Source organism: Malaclemys terrapin, chromosome 1 (assembly GCF_027887155.1).
Source record: "Malaclemys terrapin pileata isolate rMalTer1 chromosome 1, rMalTer1.hap1, whole genome shotgun sequence".
NCBI classification, from domain to species: domain Eukaryota; kingdom Metazoa; phylum Chordata; order Testudines; family Emydidae; genus Malaclemys; species Malaclemys terrapin.
The window spans coordinates 108,020,138-108,040,611 of record NC_071505.1 but is presented as its reverse complement, the minus strand read 5'-3'; the positions used below and the strand labels follow the sequence as shown (position 1 = coordinate 108,040,611).

General features: G+C 41.2%; 1 protein-coding gene across 3 annotated transcripts in view; it reads right to left on the bottom strand.

Annotated features, from left to right (window-relative positions):
• Positions 1 to 359: 359 nt before the first annotated feature.
• The window catches only part of CAPRIN2 (caprin family member 2), a 66,822-nt gene continuing 46,707 nt past the window's right edge, over positions 360 to 20,474 (bottom strand). For all 3 annotated transcript variants that reach the window (XM_054034664.1, XM_054034675.1, XM_054034686.1), the window contains 11 exons: positions 17,178 to 17,309; positions 16,857 to 16,944; positions 15,910 to 15,965; positions 14,344 to 14,454; positions 13,489 to 13,602; positions 12,483 to 12,635; positions 9,053 to 9,236; positions 6,208 to 6,387; positions 5,021 to 5,121; positions 3,168 to 3,234; positions 360 to 1,268 (listed from right to left, as the gene is read on the bottom strand). In XM_054034664.1, coding sequence (XP_053890639.1) covers positions 700 to 1,268; positions 3,168 to 3,234; positions 5,021 to 5,121; positions 6,208 to 6,387; positions 9,053 to 9,236; positions 12,483 to 12,635; positions 13,489 to 13,602; positions 14,344 to 14,454; positions 15,910 to 15,965; positions 16,857 to 16,944; positions 17,178 to 17,309 — 1,755 coding nt within the window. In that variant the 3' untranslated portion in view covers positions 360 to 699. The remainder of the gene's footprint in view (positions 1,269 to 3,167; positions 3,235 to 5,020; positions 5,122 to 6,207; positions 6,388 to 9,052; positions 9,237 to 12,482; positions 12,636 to 13,488; positions 13,603 to 14,343; positions 14,455 to 15,909; positions 15,966 to 16,856; positions 16,945 to 17,177; positions 17,310 to 20,474) is intronic.

Below are 20,474 nucleotides of genomic sequence, written 5' to 3'. Positions count from 1 at the left end.
CTAGATTACCTGGGACATCCAAAGTAAGATTAATTTAGATTGAATCAGGAGCAATTTCTTAATTGAAAGATCTAGAAGTTCATACCAGCAACAGTAGTGTCCAAGCCATTACTTTGATTCATTTAGCACTGGAAAGGACAGAGCTCTGGAGAACATACAGCATTGGCAGGGGGAACAAACAATGAGCCAATGGTCTCTTCATCTAAAAAAAATTCAACAATTCAAGCACAGTTTCCTAAAGTTCAGGGTGAAGACTAAATTTTCATGGTTAAAAATACAATATACTTCACACCACAAGCTAGTGGACCAGGTTTCTGGCTGGAGTTGTACAATAAACACTATAAAAATAAATACTAAAATGCATATTAATTTGTTTTATTGAGGCACAACAAGGCATTGTGAATAGCCCATACTTGAGGCAATTATATCAGTAGTGTAGTAAGCTGGACATCAATACAGTTAAAGGATAAGTGCAAACAATATACATTCACAGCTTAACTAGCAAGGCTACATCACAATTGATAAAGTGCCAAATTAGTGCTGATTCAGTAACCCGATCCAGGATTTCACCTTGCAAAACAGGACCACCATCTCCCAGATAATGGAACCACATTTCTATGAAATCAGTATTAAGTGCAAAGCTAGTCCCCCCCCTCCACCAATTTGTTTGGAGCAGCTTTTGTAAACATTACACTGATTTCAGTCTTGATACAGGAGATACCCTGAAAAGGTAGAATATTTCCAGCTACTTCCATAGATAGCGCCCCGATGCAGACGTAACCAGATCTGGTCCCCTTGGAAAAGCTGTAGGACAGCATGATTGCTAGCTGTTTCATGGTCTGGAGCCCCATCATTGGCATATGCAGACACTAGGACTTCTTCATTCTTCATAAGGTTTACATACAGTGGAACATTCACAGCCAGTTTCAGCATGTGGAAGATGAAGACATAGGTGCCATTCACTGGACAATTAAACCTACCAAGCTGAATATCAAAAGTTTCTCCAAGGTTATTCAGCAGAAGGTCAAATGCAATGGGCTGATCTAGAGTTCCTGGGGCCAAGTTAGATGTTCTTGCAGCAGAAAAAGCAACTCTCATCTGCTGCGGAAGGGGATAAACGTGCACTGGTAGTATGGTAGCAGCTTGGCTTGTCACTGGCATGTCAACAGGGGTGATGCTGCGGGAGTCTCCCTGCCCAGAGTCCCCACTATTAAAGGTTTCATTGTCTCTTTCTGGACTGCTCACCTGAGAAGAATCACTCCATCCTGCTGTTAAAGATCATTAGCAACGGTAAATGATTCTTAGAATTGGACAGAAGGATAATTTTCAAAGTGCAGGTTTAAGGTTAAGACATGAAAGTTTATGGGTATTCTTGCATGCATGTTTACTGTATATATAAATGTACTACAATTATTACAATAATAAATAGTCAAAGGAGCCTTGTGAGAACAAATCTTTATTCACTGTCAAAACTATCTTGCTAAACAAAAGACTGTTCATTGCTCACTAGTCTTTGTCCACACCCTAAAGGATATAGGGTAGCTGCTATAAATACAGCTTTAGCAGAACTATTTGCCATGTAGGTTTAATCCCAAAGTAGTGTACACCAACTGTTGAAGATTCTCAGAGTACGGGATGTTTATTTTTACTGATTAGCTCAAGGTTGTATGGTGACCAATTGGAGGATTAAGTTTCAGAAGCAACCCTTCTTGTAAGCTTTCAGGAGGAGATATGGAAGCTAAATTAGTTTGATGAAGTCAGTCCTAGTGTGTCCTGATGGCTTACTCTAGACAAATAAGGAATGCAGTACCACTGTCATGGATATTAGAAGGGTCTTAATCTGAAACAACCATTTTCAAGCAACTTTCTGCACCCCACCAAAAAGGTAAAAAACTACATTAGCTGTTCATTCAAGTAACAGTTTTAAGATGCAGTACACTGATAGAACATGACATGCATGCAATAGTAGTCAGTTTTGTAAACATAAGTCACCCCAAATGTTCAAGGCAAGTTCTGTTTTCCTACAAAGAAGATAATAAACTAACATTTTAAGTTTAGTATAGGAAAAATCAAAGTTATATCAACTTCATTAGTAACACTAACTGAAGTAGGATCTGTCTCAGTCCTCTGCTACAAGATTGTTTTAGTCTCCGCTTCTCTCATTTAGTCATCTGGTTTCCTCAATTCCCTTCTTCCTGAAGTACTCTCTACCATGAGTTCTACCTCGAGTTCTACCTGATGAGCAATTTTCTTCCTGTCTATTTTCTCGTCTGTAACCTAAAACAGAAGAACTAAGGATTTCATGATCAGATCTTAGTACTAAAGTTGCTGACCTGGTAAGACTAGCTTTTCTATAACTTTAAAAACAAAATTTTGGTTTTAAAAGTAAACAATTAAGATTTTGGTCTGCAGCCCACTCCTTCACTTATTCCATGCCCAGCAATAAAAAGCAGGGATCTCTCTCCTTCACTCACAGCAAGCTCATTTTCCCCCCACCCTATAATGTTTTAGTCTGCAATTTTCTTTTGGATACAGAATATCCTATTAGTACTCAAACAAAGATTTCAGGATCAGTAAGGTTGAGTTTCAAAAATCTATTTGTTTAGTGTTTATATTCCAACCTGGAAAGAAGTTACACTGCACCTAAAATATGACAGCTTCACACTGAAAGCTATTTCCCATATAAGTGTAACCTTGCCCAAGTTTTTGGGATCCATATTTGCTAGACAGCTTACTTACAGACCGGTGCTAAGATGTATTATTTACACACACACACACACACACACAGCTGGCCAACCAAGACTTGAGTGAAATAGGATGCAAAACTGGCACCCTGTGAATATTTCTATTCATCGTAAAGAATGTTTTCTACTTCTATTCATACTGCAGACATGGAGGTATGGGAGACCATTAGATCTGTCAGAATTAAACAGTTCTAGTTGCAAAATCTTTAGTACTTGCAATGATTTATTAGCCAGGGAGGACTGCTAGACTGGAGATCCCAGACAAAGTGTAGTGCTCATTTTGAATAGGATTTTTACTCTGGAACAGAAGTTTGATCTAAGTTATATTTGTGACTCTTATGCCTTTTATACCATTACTATTCAGAATATAATTACATTTTAAATGTTTTAGGCACATGGTTGGGGATATCATGTTAGCCTTACCTCTTGAGTTTGATCGAGGACCGCCAGTTACTCCTCCTCGTTTATAGCACTGCTGGTAATTAACATCCTAGAAGGAACAAAAGTATTAGTTAGTATTCTTAACTATCTAAGAATGAGACTCCCAACTAGAAAGTTAGCATTCTGTAGCACAGGCAATTAACTCTAAGTACACTTAGTTTGCTTAGAAAGTTAATTAGTATATGCTTGGGGATTGTTTATTTTTGACGTACAAAATATACATGATCATAAATTGCTTTCCATGTGTCCAGAGGCTAAGGGTATGTCTTCACTACCTGCTGTATCAGCGGGTAGCAATCAATTTATCCAGGATTGATATATCGCATCTCGTTAAGACTCAATATATCTATCCCCGAACGCGCTCACCGTCTACTCCGGAACTCCACCAGAGCGAGCGGCGGTACCGCAGTTCACGGGGGAGCTGCAGCTGTCGATCCTGTGCCATGTGGACCCCAGGTAATTCAATCTAAGATACTTCAGCTATGCTATTCGCGTAGCTGAAGTTGCGTATCTTAGATCGATCCCCCCACCCCCACCCCAGTGTAGACCAGCCCTTAGTCAATATTCACAGATCAAGTTCCTATTTGCCAAACACCAGCCATTCAGTCTACCCTCTTAGGTACTGCAGTGTTCTTGAAACTTAATACAAGCTCTGTTGAACCAGTGAAGAGGAACAGATTTCACAGCAGAGCATCCTCCTGTCTACTATGCACCTTCAGCTCCTTAAACTTCAGAGAAGTACCCTTGACATGTTAGCCTGAGCATCCCAGACATCAGGAGTTGGAACCACATCCAATATAACCAGGACCCAAACCATGTGGCGATTTAAAGTCAATACAGTATTTCCATTTGCAATTCAGTGCAAGTCAGACACTAGTGACATTTGAACACAGTTCCATATGAGTAGCATTATTTAAGATGACCTGTCAGTCAATGGTAGTCCCTGGTACAGCACATTACAATCAACCCATCTCAAGATAACAAGGCATAAATAATTTGGCAGTCTGTTACCAAGAGGAATCTCGGTAGCTATGTGTAGATCAAGACAGTATTGGCTACTGGTGGTCATAGGAACCCAGGAGCAGAGAAGACAATGCTAGGGGTAGGCATACCTCCCAACACTGGGAGCAGATGCAGGTTTTAAATCCACCAGCCCTACCCACTTTGAACTTCAGCCAACTTGCTTTCCTCTAGACTGGGAAAGCAAGTTGGCATTGGGAAAAATACCATTCCATTCAAACTGGAATTAAGGTGACATGAAAGGTCCTACAAGCCAAACTATCGTTTTCCTGTGCCCTCTATAGAGCACAGAATGACAATAGAAACCTGTGGTAGATGAGCATAGTGGTTGTCTAATGCAACCTTCTGAAAAAATGGAAATAAGCAGTTTTGTTTTTCCCTGAGGGATGTGCAGGCAAATTGCCTAATATATTTGTCAGTTTTTTGATGCCAACAGCATCTAACCTGCTAGGAGAGAACACAGATCAGTCAATCTATATTATCCTCAGTCTAAAAAAAAAAAAAATCAAACTACAAGGGGTCCTGAAAGAATTCCTCCAGTTCAACATCCTGTTTACACTTTGTCAGGAAGGCAAGCCTCAGGTCTAAACCTAGTTGTCAGCCAAGATTAGTAGGAGAGATCAGATTTTACAAAGCACTTAGCAGAAGCGGTATCTGAAACAATAGTAAATTTAAAAATAGCATTGTGTATTGTACCAACAAAAATTTGTATTCTGAAATTTGAACTCACTTTCTAGTTTGTAGCCAAACCTCATTAACTTCCTGCAAAAATGTAGGACACATGAAAGCTACAAGAAAGAAAAGTAAATCCTTACCCTTTGAGAATATGGAATTCCAGGATAATCTCTACCAGCAAACTGCAGCTGGCCATAGTTGCCATTAGGTATTGACGGGGATCCTCTATAAGCATCAAAACCTGCTCAAAATATAAAATTAAAATGCCAGAGTCAGTTTATGTTACCAACATTCAAATAAGAATTTTCCTTTAGGGATTGTCAGCATCAATTAAAAAAAAACAGTTTACAAAATGTGTGTATGCACAATTTATTTCATATTTCAGAGCAGCTTTGTGGAAGTCAAATGCATGGCATAATCATTAATGTCAAAATTAAAACTCATAACAGCATTTTATTAGAACTCATTTATTCCGAACATGGTTGATCTAGTCCGCAAGAGTCTCAATTACATTAACAATGTAACTTACGAAAACAGCACCCAGACACAAGAGAGTGTACTCATAAGTATTATTCAAATTGGCTCTGCCATTAAAGTGACTGAGTATGTTGGACTTGCATAAAATGCACGATTTTAAAGCAATGCCCTTCAGACATGGCAGATTTAGGCCCAGATGCTGTACTTTGCCAAAATGAAGAACTACTGTTATCATAAGTTGGTGACAAGTTCTTACGCATTTTAGGTACTGCTACAACAAGAGGCTAGTTGTAGTTATAAAGTGAACACTACTCATGAGCATAGTAAGCTACTAGTACCAGCAAAACCAAAGCAGTACCAGCAACTAACGAGGTTCCTTCATAGAAAATGAGGATTCAGACTCAAATTGATGAAGTGTGACCCATTTATACTTTGTTCAATCTGTCAAAGTCCATGTAATCACAAACTGTAGGACCATACTCCATAGCAAAATTGTCAAATGTGACCCATAGGCCAGAACTGGCCCCCATGCACCTATCCTTCCAGCTCCTCCCCATCCCTCTCTTACTACTAGTTCAGAGGGGTCCAGAGGAGAGTTGAGGAGTGAGCTCATGCCTGTTGAAGCACAGGCAGTTGAGCCCTCTTACAAGCCCTGTCCTGGCTCTTTAATACTCCTCTGCCAGTTACTATAAAGTGCTAATGTTTCATATATGGTATGTTACTTTCCTAATTTCAATGCTATCAGCTCTTAGGATTAATGCACAGAAGTATCTGGTTCTAGAGCTATATCCCCTACTACAGCTAGAATTGATCCCTTCACAGGGAGGTGGTGAAGCAAGTGAAAGTATACCTTTGTATCCACCAGGGGAACGATATGAATTGGTCAGTGATCTCCCACCTTTGGCAGATCCCCTAACAGATCCACGATTATTGAGATAAGGCTGAGTGGGTCTGGTGAAAACAGTCTGTGCTGGATAAAAGGCAAGGCTACCATTGCTTACAGGAACAGCTCCGTCGGGTTGGTAATTTACTGTTTAAGAAAGGAAAAAAATAAAAAATTAGACAGTGAATTATTATACCTATAAGTTATTTCAGCATTGAAATCAATGTTGGATGGAAGCGCTAAACCCAGTATATTTCACAACATTTATTTCCTGCATTAAAAATAAGAAATAATGTTCCTCCCATTAGTCCCACAGAAAGTTTTTGAACCATACCTTTCACCACTGAACAGAACTGATGCACAAGGCATAAAATTGTTACAAACAAGTACTGCTATTCAAGCCCCCTACTTTCCAGAAGAATCTGGTTGAACCCATTCTGGACAGATTCAGGCAAGATCTGTTCAGAATGTCTTGCTATATATTTCTCCTGTGACAAGCCATGACAAATTGAGTCCATATATAGACATTTAAGAGTTTATTCATTGTTTTAAGCTAGCTCTGTCCTCCTGTTAGGTCATAGGATAACTAAAATAGTAAACTTTGCATACAGAGTCTGGCAGCCACAGTACACCATGAATATTTTTGGCGATAAATGAGTTAGTTGGCTGATGCTCAGTCCAGGTCAGAGCCAGATGCTGCTGCTAAGAGTAGCGGAAACAACCAGATATGGGGAGCCCAATCTCCTCTGATCAAGGCTGTATTCCCAGCATGTGTTACTAATCTTTGCAGCTAGGGAATCCAACAACCCCAACCAACATTGCTGTGCCCAGGAATGCCCATCATTGTGCCTGGCCATAAGATTGACTTAAGATCCAGCCCTTGCTACAGTGGTCCATGTCTGTCACCTCAACATTGCATTATTTGAAGGTGCTCTACATAAGGCTACCCCATGGATCAATCTGAAAACAAGCTGGTGGAGCAAGTGGTGGCTAACCTATTAAATGGTGTTTATTGTCATGTGCTGCAACTGAGAATGTCCCATGATCTGCACTACTTTCCTATTAGTTTCTGGCTTGAAGTTTTGGTGGTTTGACCTGTCAAGCCCTAAATAGCTGGGGATATTGCTATGTGAGACTACTTTGTCTCATGTTATCCTGCCAGTTACAACCACCAAGAGCACTTGATTCCCTTAGATTTATGTGGGGCTAGTGGTAGAATGTTCTCAACTCCAGAATGAAGTTTTCTTGGATCTGTGCAGGCTACAGTGGAAGTGCGCTTCTAAAGGGAATCAGATTTATGGGGGAAGGGAGTTTTATGCTCTTTAATTTTACTTTTTGTAATATATAGCAGGAGTGCCTTGAGAGATGCCCTTTTTGTATAAAAACAAAGAAATGTCAAGATTTCTACTTGCCAAAACAGAAAAGACTGACAGTTTGTGCAATCCCTGTTTCAGACAGATTTAAGAACAAAGCTCTGTCCTTCGTTGCACATAGTATCTCAGAGGTCAAAGGCAACTGCAAATGCTTATCTGAGTGCAGAGTTTGAATGACTTAGTTATAACTGACAAGTCAGCGGTATCAATTTCATATGCAACAGACTCCTGATTTGCCTTTGAACTTAGTGATGCTTCTGTTTACATCTGAAATTTAAAAATCTTCCAGCTCAGATTTGCCTCAGTCTGGATTGGGACTTCTTGCAAGAACATCCTACCACGGCTTAAGAACCTCCCTCTTAATCACTCCTTAAAACACAATACAGAGAATCTTGGTATTTTTATCTCTATAGAGACATAAAACCTTATATTTATGGGGGAGATTTTCAGTAACAAATTATGACAGTTTTCACATTGTGTATCAAGTATTTTGTTTATCCATGTATTTTCTACATTTTACTTCAATGAAAATGGTGGCAAAGGTAGCAACATTTAAGTTAGGAGTTCTTAGTTCTTAGAAGGCTTTCCTGTTTAACCTTCTCCAATATCATTAGGACATACATTCAGTATTTGGTCCTCAGTGCAAAACAGTTCTCCCCTCACTTATTGCTTCTACCTCTACTCCCAGGACCTTTCCAGCTAATACGTGTTATGTAGAAGAGTTCCCAAAACAAGCATGCTACAAGAGTCAAAAATAACTTTTCCCCCAAAAACAAGAAAATTGAAAATACAAGTTTAATCCTGAAGACAGAAGCCTCTTAGAGATAAAAGCAAATTCTGAGGGTAGATGGAAATCATGTAACACTCATTTGTTACCTTTAATACTATCAATGTACCATCTGTACAGTATCAGAGGGGTAGCCGTGTTAGTCTGAATTTGTAAAAAGCAACAGAGTCTCCTGTGGTACCTTTAAGACTACCAGAAGTATTGGGAGCATAAGCTTTCGTGGATAAGAACCTCACTTCTTCAGATGCAAGTAATGGAAATTTCCAGAGGCAGGTATAAATCAGTATGGAGATAACGTTAACCTCGTTTGATTTGGGCAAATTTACTTTGTTTACAAGTAACTAGTTTCAGACTGCTATCCCTGCAAACTCCAATTGGGATTGAAAGTCAGGCTGGGTACTTGTCACACAGTGAGAGCAATCTGGACTGGTTATTAATGGCAGCAATACCTATGCAACTACATTGTCAACTGCACAGACTTAGCTTTTATTCAGTTAAACTCCATTTTACCTGTATGGCAACTGCAGGGGATTACTGGATTAAAAGCAGTAGAGGTTCAGGAGCAGATTAACAGATTGAAGTGTCAGTTTGATAGTCACGTCAGTCTAGTGTCACTTGAAAGATACAGCCATGTACAAAGAATTTTCCTCACCTGTTGGCAAAGTTTCTTGTGAAAGAGAGTTTTGCTCTGCAACATGAGTGGACTGTAACTGGCACTGAGGAGGAGTTTGTGTACTTGCTGTAGAAAAACTCTGGTTATATCCCGCAGAGTATGAGGAGTCATCTTTTATTTCCTGCTCTTTACGTGGAGGCAGGGGTGCATTCACCTTAAATACCTGGAAAAAGTATGTTTTATTTAAGCAAAAGCTTAACTGTTGATTAATACTTCACCACTTATACTACAGTAGCACCTAAAGACTCAGTTCAGAGCCTAATTGTGCTACACCCTCTACATGTCCCATAGCAGGTTAGAGTTTATGCCCTAAAGTATATCTAGTCTATTTAGACTAAATGTGGAAGTTAACCCTATTTTAGATACAGGAACTGGAGGCACAGTGACTAGCCCGCTATCACCAGGTCACAGTCTGTCAGAGCCTTTACTTCAGCTCAGATCTCCAAGCCCTAGTCTAGTGCCTTATCCAAGGCCCCCGTCCCAACCCCACACCTTTTTCAAACACCAGACAATTAACTTTTAAAGTTCTTACTATAATGTTTAGTTATTGCTGGCAATAGCCTGCTTTTACCAAACTCACTGAAACCCAAACCCTGGTCCAGAGATGTAGTAACACCTCAGTGAATAGTCTCGCTACTGGGATTCCCAGCGCCAGCTGAGTTAGAGAATTTTCAGTCGGGAAACAGGTTCTTGGCAGCTAACCACATGCACGTGGCTTTTCTGCTTTCATTTTTACTACACATATACTAACCAAGCAGAGGCAATTCTCTTCTGAGGCTGTCCTTTTCTGAAGAATAGCTGCCATGGCACAAGCTATTTGATGCTTAGTGTCAGTCCTAAAAATGCTTTGGGGAGTGTTTTAAGAATGATGCATGGACAAGTTCAGAATCTTAAAAGGAAGATTTGTTTGGCCTTTAGCAATACTAGTAGTGGAACCATTACTAGTGTCTTGTAAAGTGGCTGGGCACTACAAGGACCTTTGTTACCTTCAGTGAGACAAGAAATTCAAAATTGTACCCAACGAGGCAAGCACTTCAGCTTCTATCTTTAACTGCAAATCACATACTAAGGTAGCCATCTATCCTATGGTACAGTGACAGATATATTATGAAATGTGGGGAGACAGCTTGAATTATTAAAGGCAAGCAGGCAGTCTGTATGAGAAAGCAACCACTCTGCCATCTACATGATGTTCTGTCACTATATTGAGATTATGCAATTTGAACTTCTTTTGGGATGGGACAGACTATTAGAAATAAAAATAATTAACTATCATTTGCAAATAAGGTATACTAATAATCCAGGTGACAACAGCAAGGCTATTTCTATTTTATAGATTACCTCTAATTCCACAAGCTGTTGGGATGGCAGAGATCCCCAGCCACCAGAAACCACCCACAACTCATGAGGAAAAAGCAATGTAAAATCTAAAGCCATCTCATGGATGAGTCATTATCTTGGGTACCAGAATTCAGGCTGCACAAAGTGTTTAAGGTTCTCATGTTTCTCTCAGTGGCTCTAAAGCCCTGAGGCTGATAATAGGAATGGGCAAGGGGATGCTACCTGAAGGAAGACTGGTCTTGTTTCCTTCTTGAGGTTGGAATGCACAGTTCCAAAAAAAAAAAAAAAAAAAAAGTGCAAAGTCACCCTGGAGTCCTTTAGGGAATGGAGGACCTCATTCATTTTAGAATTAAAAATCTCATTTACCCTCAAAGGGAAGATCCTCAATTGTAGTTTGGACCTCCCTGGAAATTGAGAGGAAAGAAGCTAGGAGGAGCTTCTCATTACCTTTCCAGAATCTGAGCCTTTACTAGCTGACCTGACTGGGTTAAGCTATACTGCCTCTTTCAGCAGGGGGATCTAACCCCGGAAGTGGCAGAGAATTTAGGCTTGAATGAATATAGCTGTACACTCCAGAGCATCCAGGGCTAATACAAATATAAGTACTAGGATGGGGCACATAAGGGGTAGGAGGAGGGATTTTTTTTTCCTGTTAGCCCAAGGTAGTTTCCTGCTGACTGCGTCCTCCCCTGAATGCCTAGTCAACTCCCACTCTGCTACCCAAATGGAGGAGGGAGCAGGAAGCATGGGGTAGGAGATGATTCCCTATCATATCTCAATGGGGGATGAAGAGAAGAAATTATATCGAGCTACATCCTTCCTTTTGATATTTGAGGAGGCTTGCATAGAGTGCTCCAGCAGGAACAATTTTAGGCAAGTCTCTCCAGCACTGAATCTGTTTAGAGAAAGCATGATACATGATACAAAAGTCACTCAGGGAATACATTAGTCTTCTAGGCAAAATAGACACCTGATCATTAAGCTGAACCAACTTCAGACAGGGGGCAAATTTTGATTCAAAAGATTTTGTCTCTGCCATATAGAGCCTCTGTAGGGTAAGGAGCATCTAGCCTAAAAGGATGACAGTCTCTTCCCAACTGGCAAAAAATAAAAAAAATAAAAACGTAACACTACTACTACTACTACACCACCACCCTGATGCGGAATGACAAAATGGCATGGGTTCTATACCACTGCCATAGCTAGCAAAAAGGAATTGAGGAATGGTTGGGCCTGTTCCACCCTTGGATGGAGTGTCACAAGGACATCTAGGACACAGTTGCAACACACACTGCTGGTCAAGAGAACGTGATCTTTCTCAGGCACATGGAGAGGAATCCATGTGATCATTTGAAGCAGCATGCCTTTCAACAGGCATCTCCAGTTTTCCTTCCCCTCATATGGTTTAGTTGCTGGGAAAGACATGCAACACTCAGTCATTTGAAAACAGGGCCAAATTCTTAATCTTTAGGCATGGCTGGACATTGCTCAGTGAGCTATAAAACCACTACCATCTGGGTTGGTCAAAAATTTAGGTTTTAACTTTAGTAGAGAACGTTCCAGCCCCATGATTTGAAAGCAATGCCTTATTTTGCTATGTAGCAACCCCCACTGGTACTTTCAGAAGTTAATTGGCTCAGTCATGTCTAGCATGTCTCAACTGTGAAAAGGTTTACAAACAAGGGGTCCTGACTAACAGGAATTTCATTAACAGATTAGATTAAAAGTTAGCTTATTAGGAATTCAGTCACCTGCAACTGCTGGCCTATTATAAATAAAATTTGACCGTTAACAAGGTGGGGTGCTTGATTTTGACCTACACAATGGCAGCAGAAGAGCTTCTCAGCTCATGGAAATATCCTACTAATGAAGCACAGAAGGAAAGGCAGGAGCAACCAAAATTTGTGACTAGACTGACATTGAGAGGTCCTCAGTTATAGTATGTGCTATCAAGTTTTGCGCTGAAACCTAGACAGTGCATTTAATAGTTTTAAGGCTGAGGTAATAATTTTTAAGCATTCTTGTCATGAGTGCTTTCCTGTTTATCCTCTACAAGAGATATACTTACAGTCTGCATAGCCTGAAAGGGAGCTGCATTTATGGTAACAGAACTGCTGCTTGCTGGAGGAGATTGAAAGGTTTGCCCCTGTGACACTGATGACATGGAGGTACTTGAAGTAGGCAGTGGTGACTGTGGGTCTCTTGGCAGGGGAATAGTTGCCTGAGGAAGGAACAAAAATACATAGTGAGGTCACTTGACAGTTATCAGGCAGTAATACAAGAAGTTAGTCTAGGCATTGGAACAAACCGTCGAAAATCAGCAGTTTATGCAGGTTGACATTTGGACATAGCAAAGCAACAGAATAGCTTTTGCTTACAATTTCAAATCTTGCTGTGCATCCTCAGCAATCAGTACTTCTATTGCAGTCTATTAAGTGAAAGAATGTTCATGGACTATTAAACATACCAACCATCATAATTTCCTACAAAAGGAAACCACAACATGGACAGACAGCTTTTTCCACAACTGAAAGATATTAAAGTGCCTGCTATTGTATACAGATCTAAGTATGCCTCAAAATGTAGAAAGTAGTTCCTTGATCCCAGAGACAAAAGTATGGTGACCTCTTTCCCACCAGAAAGGTTCAATGTTTAATTACCAAAGTGGTCAGTACTGTAGTGCTGAAACAGTTTGCTTGCTCATTTCAGTACCAAGTCAATGCCTATGTGCAAGTACACTAATGCTGTTTAAGCCTCCACACTTGTCCCTTCCAATGCTAAAATGAACTGTGCTGAAATCAGTGCAAAAAATGCTTTGGCAGCATATCAGAGCACTGTAGATAGGAAAGACTAATTTAAAACTCACCCTAAGCAGAGGGTTAACAGAAAGGAAGGTTTCCACCTTTCCGAGATGCACTATCGAGACCAGGTATTTAGCATACTAAGTAAAACGGAAAACCTAATTTAGATCTGAAGCATCTAGTCACTCAGATTTACATTGTTAATTTTGACTGAGTTGTTCAAGTTAAGTTTGTGAGCAGAGATTTAACCATATGTAAAAAACAGTTACTCACCTGGGCAATTTCAATCTTTTTGGATATTACTGGCTCAGAGATGCATGGGCTTGTCTGATAAGGTGGCTGAGATGAAGTATAATTCTCAGTCTCTTGAGAAAGTAGTTCTGATGTCTGAAAGGACAAAAGCCTTAACAGATGTAACTTAATTATCAATAGAATGTTGCAGAAATAAAGAAGTTTATAATTTGAAAAAGTGTTATCGTAATAAAAAGGTAGTGTGTTGATGCATTCACTTTGGATCTACTGTGTTTACTTTGATCTACATCTTACAAAACTACATGTGTAGCATGGCATTTTCAGTTTGCTTTAGCCAATTACCCAGAAAAATCGATAATTTCCCCTCAAAAAGCAAGACTATCCTATTCAATCATTTCCTCATAGGTTACTTTTTAATCAAAATATCTGTATCACACTGAATAGAGTTACAGGCTTGAAGGCAGTATTTTCAAGTCACTACGAAGGAGATAATTCTTGTAAGTGGTAAAAAATGACACACCCCGCCTCCCAATTTCCTTTTATGCTGTTAGTACTTTACAACCAAAACACATTTGCACAATACTATGCATGTATTTACTAGTGCTATTCTAAACTCCCTTAAAACAGAGGTTGGTGTAATGGCTTAGAAGTTTTGCTTTTCTGTGTGGGAGACTTGTCTTGATTCCAGGAACCAAACAATACACAGAGAGAAAACAGTCTTGTTACTCAGCAGCAGTACCTCTAAGCAGTTGAATGGAGTCAATGTCTTTAAAGAAGGCCCCAAATGGTTTCTGCAAGAACACAGTTATCACATGGAACACAATGAAGGCCAACGAAACTCCAGTGGGAAGTGTCAATGTTGTCTTGATATCTTACCTGTGGTGTCTGTGGTGTCATAAGATCATCAGTTTCGGAACCAGAAAGAGTGTGATCAGCAGATGCTAAGGAAGTATTTGAGCCATGCAGGGTAATGGGAGAAGCAGCAGCCTGTCAGGAAGAGAAACTACTTCAGATAAAGTTAATTGGAGATAACAGCCCTCAAACCTAGTAGTTCTGAAAAGCTTTCTGGCAGTTTTGTTAAAGTGCATGCTTTAGTTTATAAATTAGCGTTTTCATGCCAATGCTTGGAATTTCACTAACAGTTATGTCTGCCTATTAGGCCATTATATAGGGTTCCTGACACTTAGATATTGCTCTAAATAGGACAACACTTGTCATCCAGTATTTTTGAAAATTCGTCCTAATTTTTCTTCAAGTTGCTCTTAGATTTGCTTTTAAATATATTAGCTGAGCCATTTGAAACAGTTATTTAAAACTCAAGTGCTACTGGTCTGAAATGAGTGAAATGGAAATTTCTTCCTTATACCGTTATTGGAGGATGATGCTTGATTACTCTTCAGATAATACTGCAATAGGCACACTGAAAAGTCAAGGTCAACTGCATCTCCAGGTAGGCAATGCAAACAATTCTCTTGATTTTTTCATATTACCTAGATTAGCGCAGATCCTACATGTGCCTATTCAGAACATAGGGACGTACCTCATCCAGTCCATCAAATGCCCCAACTGTGTGGGCGAAACCAGACAAATCTCTACACTCTCAAATGAACTCACTCAGAAAAATGACAAGACAAGTCAAGACACCCTATCACATGTGAGCCAACACTTTTCAAAGTGATCACTTCATATCTGACATATCAGTCCTCATCCTCAAAGCAAACCTACACAACACCATCTTCAGAAGATGAGCCTGGGAACTTAAATTCATAAAACTCTGCCAGACACTAAGTCATGGTCTCAGACACCAGTTTTATGGCTCATTACAACCATTCAAAACCTACTAACATTCCTTGGTCTTATGACTGCAGAGGTGATAATCACTCCATTTTAAGTGGTTTCTTGCCATCTGTATTAACCCCTTATGCTTAACTATTTGTCCCACCTTGTATTTAGCTGCACAACTCTGGTTCTTTTCCAGACTTGAAGAGGAGCTCTGGAGCTCGAAAGCTTCTCTTCCGCCAACAGATGTTTCTCTCTCCCTCTCCCCCTCCACTAGTTGTGCTGGCAATGGAAAGCTAAATCCAAATACATCTTCCATACTATGAAATGGAGCTTATAAATGTTATTTTCACTCGTCTGCTATTACACTGAAGTTAAGATGGCATACAATGCTTTTTTGATATATAGCCTAGAGTATAGAGCTATATATCTGGTGGGAGTTCGCTTTGAAGAGATTATAAAAACAAAACTTGATTTTAAAGTTCTATACTGTTTTAACTTGGTAGACCAAATAAAATTTGGTCTGTCTCAGGACAGCAATATTTTGGCATAATTTCCCTATATAATTCCTCAGTTATTTCTGAAAGCACAATACATAAATCTTATTTAAAAAAAATCACAATTGTCTAATTCTATAGAGCAGTACCCTTATTTTAAGTTTACCTGTGGTGGCTGTTGAAGAAAGTCATTTTGACTTGGCAGTTTCTGTTCTTTAGAAGCTTTGTAAAAATAAGAGTAAGGGATTAGTCAAGCAACATATTTGCCTTAAATTTAACTACAGCTTCAGCATAATTCAAAGATCTGATTTAAAAAAAATTCCTTAAATTTGGGCAGCTACACTGCCCTTACTATACATCACACAGTAAGCACACCAGAAAGCTGAATAAATTAACCTAAATTAAGTCACTCTCATTTAGGAAGTGTAGTTTCATCTTGTGAAGTTAAAGGTCCAAGCAGTCTCCAGCAACAGAAAGACTTATGTATGAACAGCTATTTCAGTAAGATTACTTGAATGATTCAAGACAAATTTACTCAGTTTGAGGAGGTAGAAGAATGAACATTTAGATTTTCTTTCATTCCCCAAAACACATTACGACTGACTTCTTTTCCTGTTTTGTAATACACAATTTCTTCATATATTTTTAAAAACAGTCCTGTTACCCTTCAAACCTTAATAGCACCAGCATAACTAGAGTTCAGTATTAACTGTTGCACCAGAGGCAATAGGTATGTGTAGGAATTCCATAGGTTGTTAGAGTTCTATTATAAAACATTCTGTGTCGTAGATAGGTACACAAGTACAATCTGAAGGACTGAATCCTAGGTGAGGTGAAAGTACTGAGCCATAAGAACTTGACCATGTATAAGTGTCAGGTTGCAAGACAACAATTGTTCCACAACCCTGCAGCTTCATGCATATTTAAGTGTTGCTGTAAATTATTCCATTGGCTATTTAATGAAATGTTAGCCATTAGATTTAGACATTGTGAAGGAGATAGATTCTAGACAGAATTTTTTTTCCATTATGGCTACACTGTGATGCACAGTGCAAGTGAAACATTGCTCCATTCAACTTCAAGAACTCTGATTCTATTTAAGAGTTTACCTACCTACAGGACTACCTGCCGGAGTTACTGACGGTGGTTGTGATGAACAAATAGCACTTGGTGAAGCTTTATCAACATCCAGGATAGACTCCTTAGAAAGATTACCAAATTCATGAAATGGGAAAAATTAGGATTGTTCAGATCAAAAGAGATCACAGAAGTTAAAGATTCTATAGTCTGCTAAAAACTCATTAATTTAGTCAATAGTAACTAGCTCCACTCCAGTAACAAAGCAAGTCATTACAAATTTGCTACAATATTACCACTGGCACAATGGGGACCCAAGCCCTGTAGGTGTAATTGCAGAATAAACAAGACACATACCTGCATGAAGTTGTAAGTCCCTTGTATCTGAGTCATCAAATCCTGCAGTTTTTCCTTTCTTAGTATAGGATCCTTTGGAAGAGTAGAAGTACAGCAAAATTCTGCAGCTGACTGATGTCCAGGTTTAGGCACCTAATATGTAATGAAAAAGGATATAAACAGATGCAGGAGAAAAACCTGCAGTAAGTAGTCTGACAAGTGTCCTCACATGAACAGATGTTTAAGAATCAAATACCACAGAATAGGAAGTGCTAAACTGGTTATTGGCATTTCCTGAATAAAACTTGATGTACAAGTTCACACTTTGTTCACTTCAGAAGTCAGTTTACTGTAGTCAGTCAGTGGATTAAGCTTGTGGCATTAATTCACTGTTTTTCCACGTATGCAACACTTTGTTCAAGACAAAATTAGGTATATTTATTCAGCCAAACAAGTAACACTCAGCATTTAGTACTGCCAACTAAACACTCTTAGGCCTGGTCTACACTACGGGTTTAGGTCGACTTTAGCAGCGTTAAACCGAATTAAGCCTGGACACGTCCACACAAAGAGGCCCTTTCTTTCGACTTAAAGGGCCCTTTAAACCGGTTTCTTTACACCACCTCCGACGAGGGGATTAGCGATAAAACCGGCCTTTGCGGGTCGGAATTGGGGTAGTGTGGACGGAATTCGATGTTATTGGCCTCCGGGAGCTATCCCACAGTGCTTCATTGTGACCGCTCTGGACAGCGCTCTCAACTCAGATGCACTGACCAGGTAGACAGGAAAAGACCCGCGAAGGTTTGAATTTCATTTCCTGTTTGCCCAGCGTGGAGAGCACAGGTGACCACGCAGAGCTCATCAGCACAGGTAACCGTCATGGAGTCCTCCCAGGATCGCAAAAGAGCTCCAGCATGGACCGAACGGGAGGTACGAGATCTGCTCGCCATATGGGGAGATGAAGCAGTGATAGCTGAACTCCGTAGCAGTAAAAGAAATGGAAAAGTATTAGAAAAGATCTCCAAGGCCATGAAGGACCGAGGCCATAACAGGGACACACAGCAGTGCCGCGTGAAAATTAAGGAGCTACGGCAAGCCTACCACAAAGCCAGAGAAGCAAACGGAAGGTCCGTGGCAGAGCCGCAAACTTGCCGCTACTACGCGGAGCTGCATGCGATCCTAGGGGGTGCAGCCACCACTACCCCAACCGTGTGCTATGACTCTCACTGGAGAAACACACAGGGAAGACGGTTCGGGGAACGAGGAAGATGACGATGGAGGTACTGTAGGTAGCTCACAGCAGCAAGGAAGCGGAGAAACCGGTTTCCCCAACAGCCAGGATATGTTTGTGACCCTGGACCTGGAACCAGTAACCCCCGAACTCACCCAAGACCCTCAGGGCACACAGGAGACCTCTGGTGAGTGTAACTTTGTAAATATTTGTAAACATTACAAAAAAAAAAGCAAGCAAGTCTGTTAACGTGTATGGGGATGGAGCGGAAATCCTCCAGGGACATCTCCAGAAAGCTCTCCTGGTTGAAATGGGGTGATTTTATTAAGGGGGACATTCAGAGGCGCCCGTTCCTGCTCTTCTGACCAGAAATGTTCCCCGCTGTTAACCACGCGGTGGGGGGGGAGGGGTGAAGTGATCATCCCAGAGAATCGTGTGTGTGGGGGGGTTTACTTGTGTTTGTGCCGCATGTTAACCGGGAAACCGCAGCCCCCTCCTTTTACATTGAAACCCCATTTTAAATGGACAACCCAATTCATCCTTGATATGGGAAATGCGCTGCTGTTTGCAACCTTTCCCGCATGTTAAGAAGGTTAAAAAAGCCAAAACACTGTGGCCTACGATGGCTGCCTGCAAGCCGAAATATGCGACCTTGTAATGAAAGAGTGTACCCATTGTTCCCTAAAATGTGTCTTTTTTAACCACCTCTCCCTTCTCCTCCACCAGCTGCAAATGTTTCTCCTTCGCAGAGGCTCGTGAACATTAGAAAGAGAAAACGTAAGACGAGGGACGAGATGTTCACGGAGCTGCAGATGTCCGCCCACGCTGATAGAGCACAGCAGAATGCGTGGAGGCAGTCAATGTCGGAGATGAGAAAAGCCCAATATGAACGAGAGGAGAGGTGGCGGGCTGAATCGCGGGAAGAACAGAGCAAGTGGCGGGCTGAAGACGATAGGTGGCGTCAGCTTGCAGACAGACGGCAAGAGGCAATGCTCCGTCTGCTGGAGCATCAAAGTGATATGCTCGAGCGTATGGTTGAGTTGCAGGAAAGGCAGCAGGAGCAGAGACCGCCGCTACAGCCCCTGTGTAACCAACAGCCCTCCTCCCCAAGTTCCATAGCCTCCTCACCAAGACGCCCAAGAACACGGTGGGGGGGCCTCCGTCCACCCAGTCACTCCACCCCAGATGATCGCCCAAGCATCAGAAGGCTGGCCTTCAATAAGAGTTAAAGTTTTAAAATGCAGTGTGTCCTTTTCCATCCCTCCTCCCCCACCCATCCCAGGCTACCTTGGCAATTATCCCCCTACCTCTGTAAGGAACTAATAAAGAATGCATGAATGTGAAAAAACAATGACTTTATTGCCTCTGCAAGCGGGAGGGGAGGGGAGGGTGGGGTGGGGTGGTTGGTTTACAGGGAAGTAGAGTGAACCGGGTCGGGGGGCGGGGGTTGGAGGGTTCATCAAGGAGAAACAGAAGTTTCACACAGTAGCCTGGCCAGTCACAAAACTCGTTTTCAAAGCTTCTCTGATGCGCACCGCGCCCTGCTGTGCTCCTCTAACCGCCCTGGTGTCTGGCTGCGCGTAATCAGCGGCCAGGCGAGTTGCCTCAACCTCCCACCCCGCCATAAAGGTCTCCCCCTTACTCTCACAGATATTGTGGAGCGCACAGCAAGCAGCAATAACAATGGGGATATTCTTTTCGCTGAGGTCTGAGCGAGTCAGTAAGCTGCGCCAGCGCGCTTTTAAACGTCCAAATGCACATTCCACCACCATTCGGCACTTGCTCAGCCTGTAGTTGAACAGGTCCTGACTCCTGTCCAGGCTGCCTGTGTACGGCTTCATGAGCCATGGCATTAAGGGGTAGGCTGGGTCCCCAAGGATCACGATAGGCATTTCAACATCCCCAATGGTCACTTTCTGGTCCAGGAAGAAAGTCCCTTCCTCCAGCTTTCGAAACAGAGCAGAGTTCCTGAAGACGCGAGCATCATGTACCTTTCCCGGCCATCCCACGTTGATGTTGGTGAAACGTCCCTTGTGATCCACCAGGGCTTGCAGCAGCATTGAAAAGTACCCCTTGCGGTTTACGTA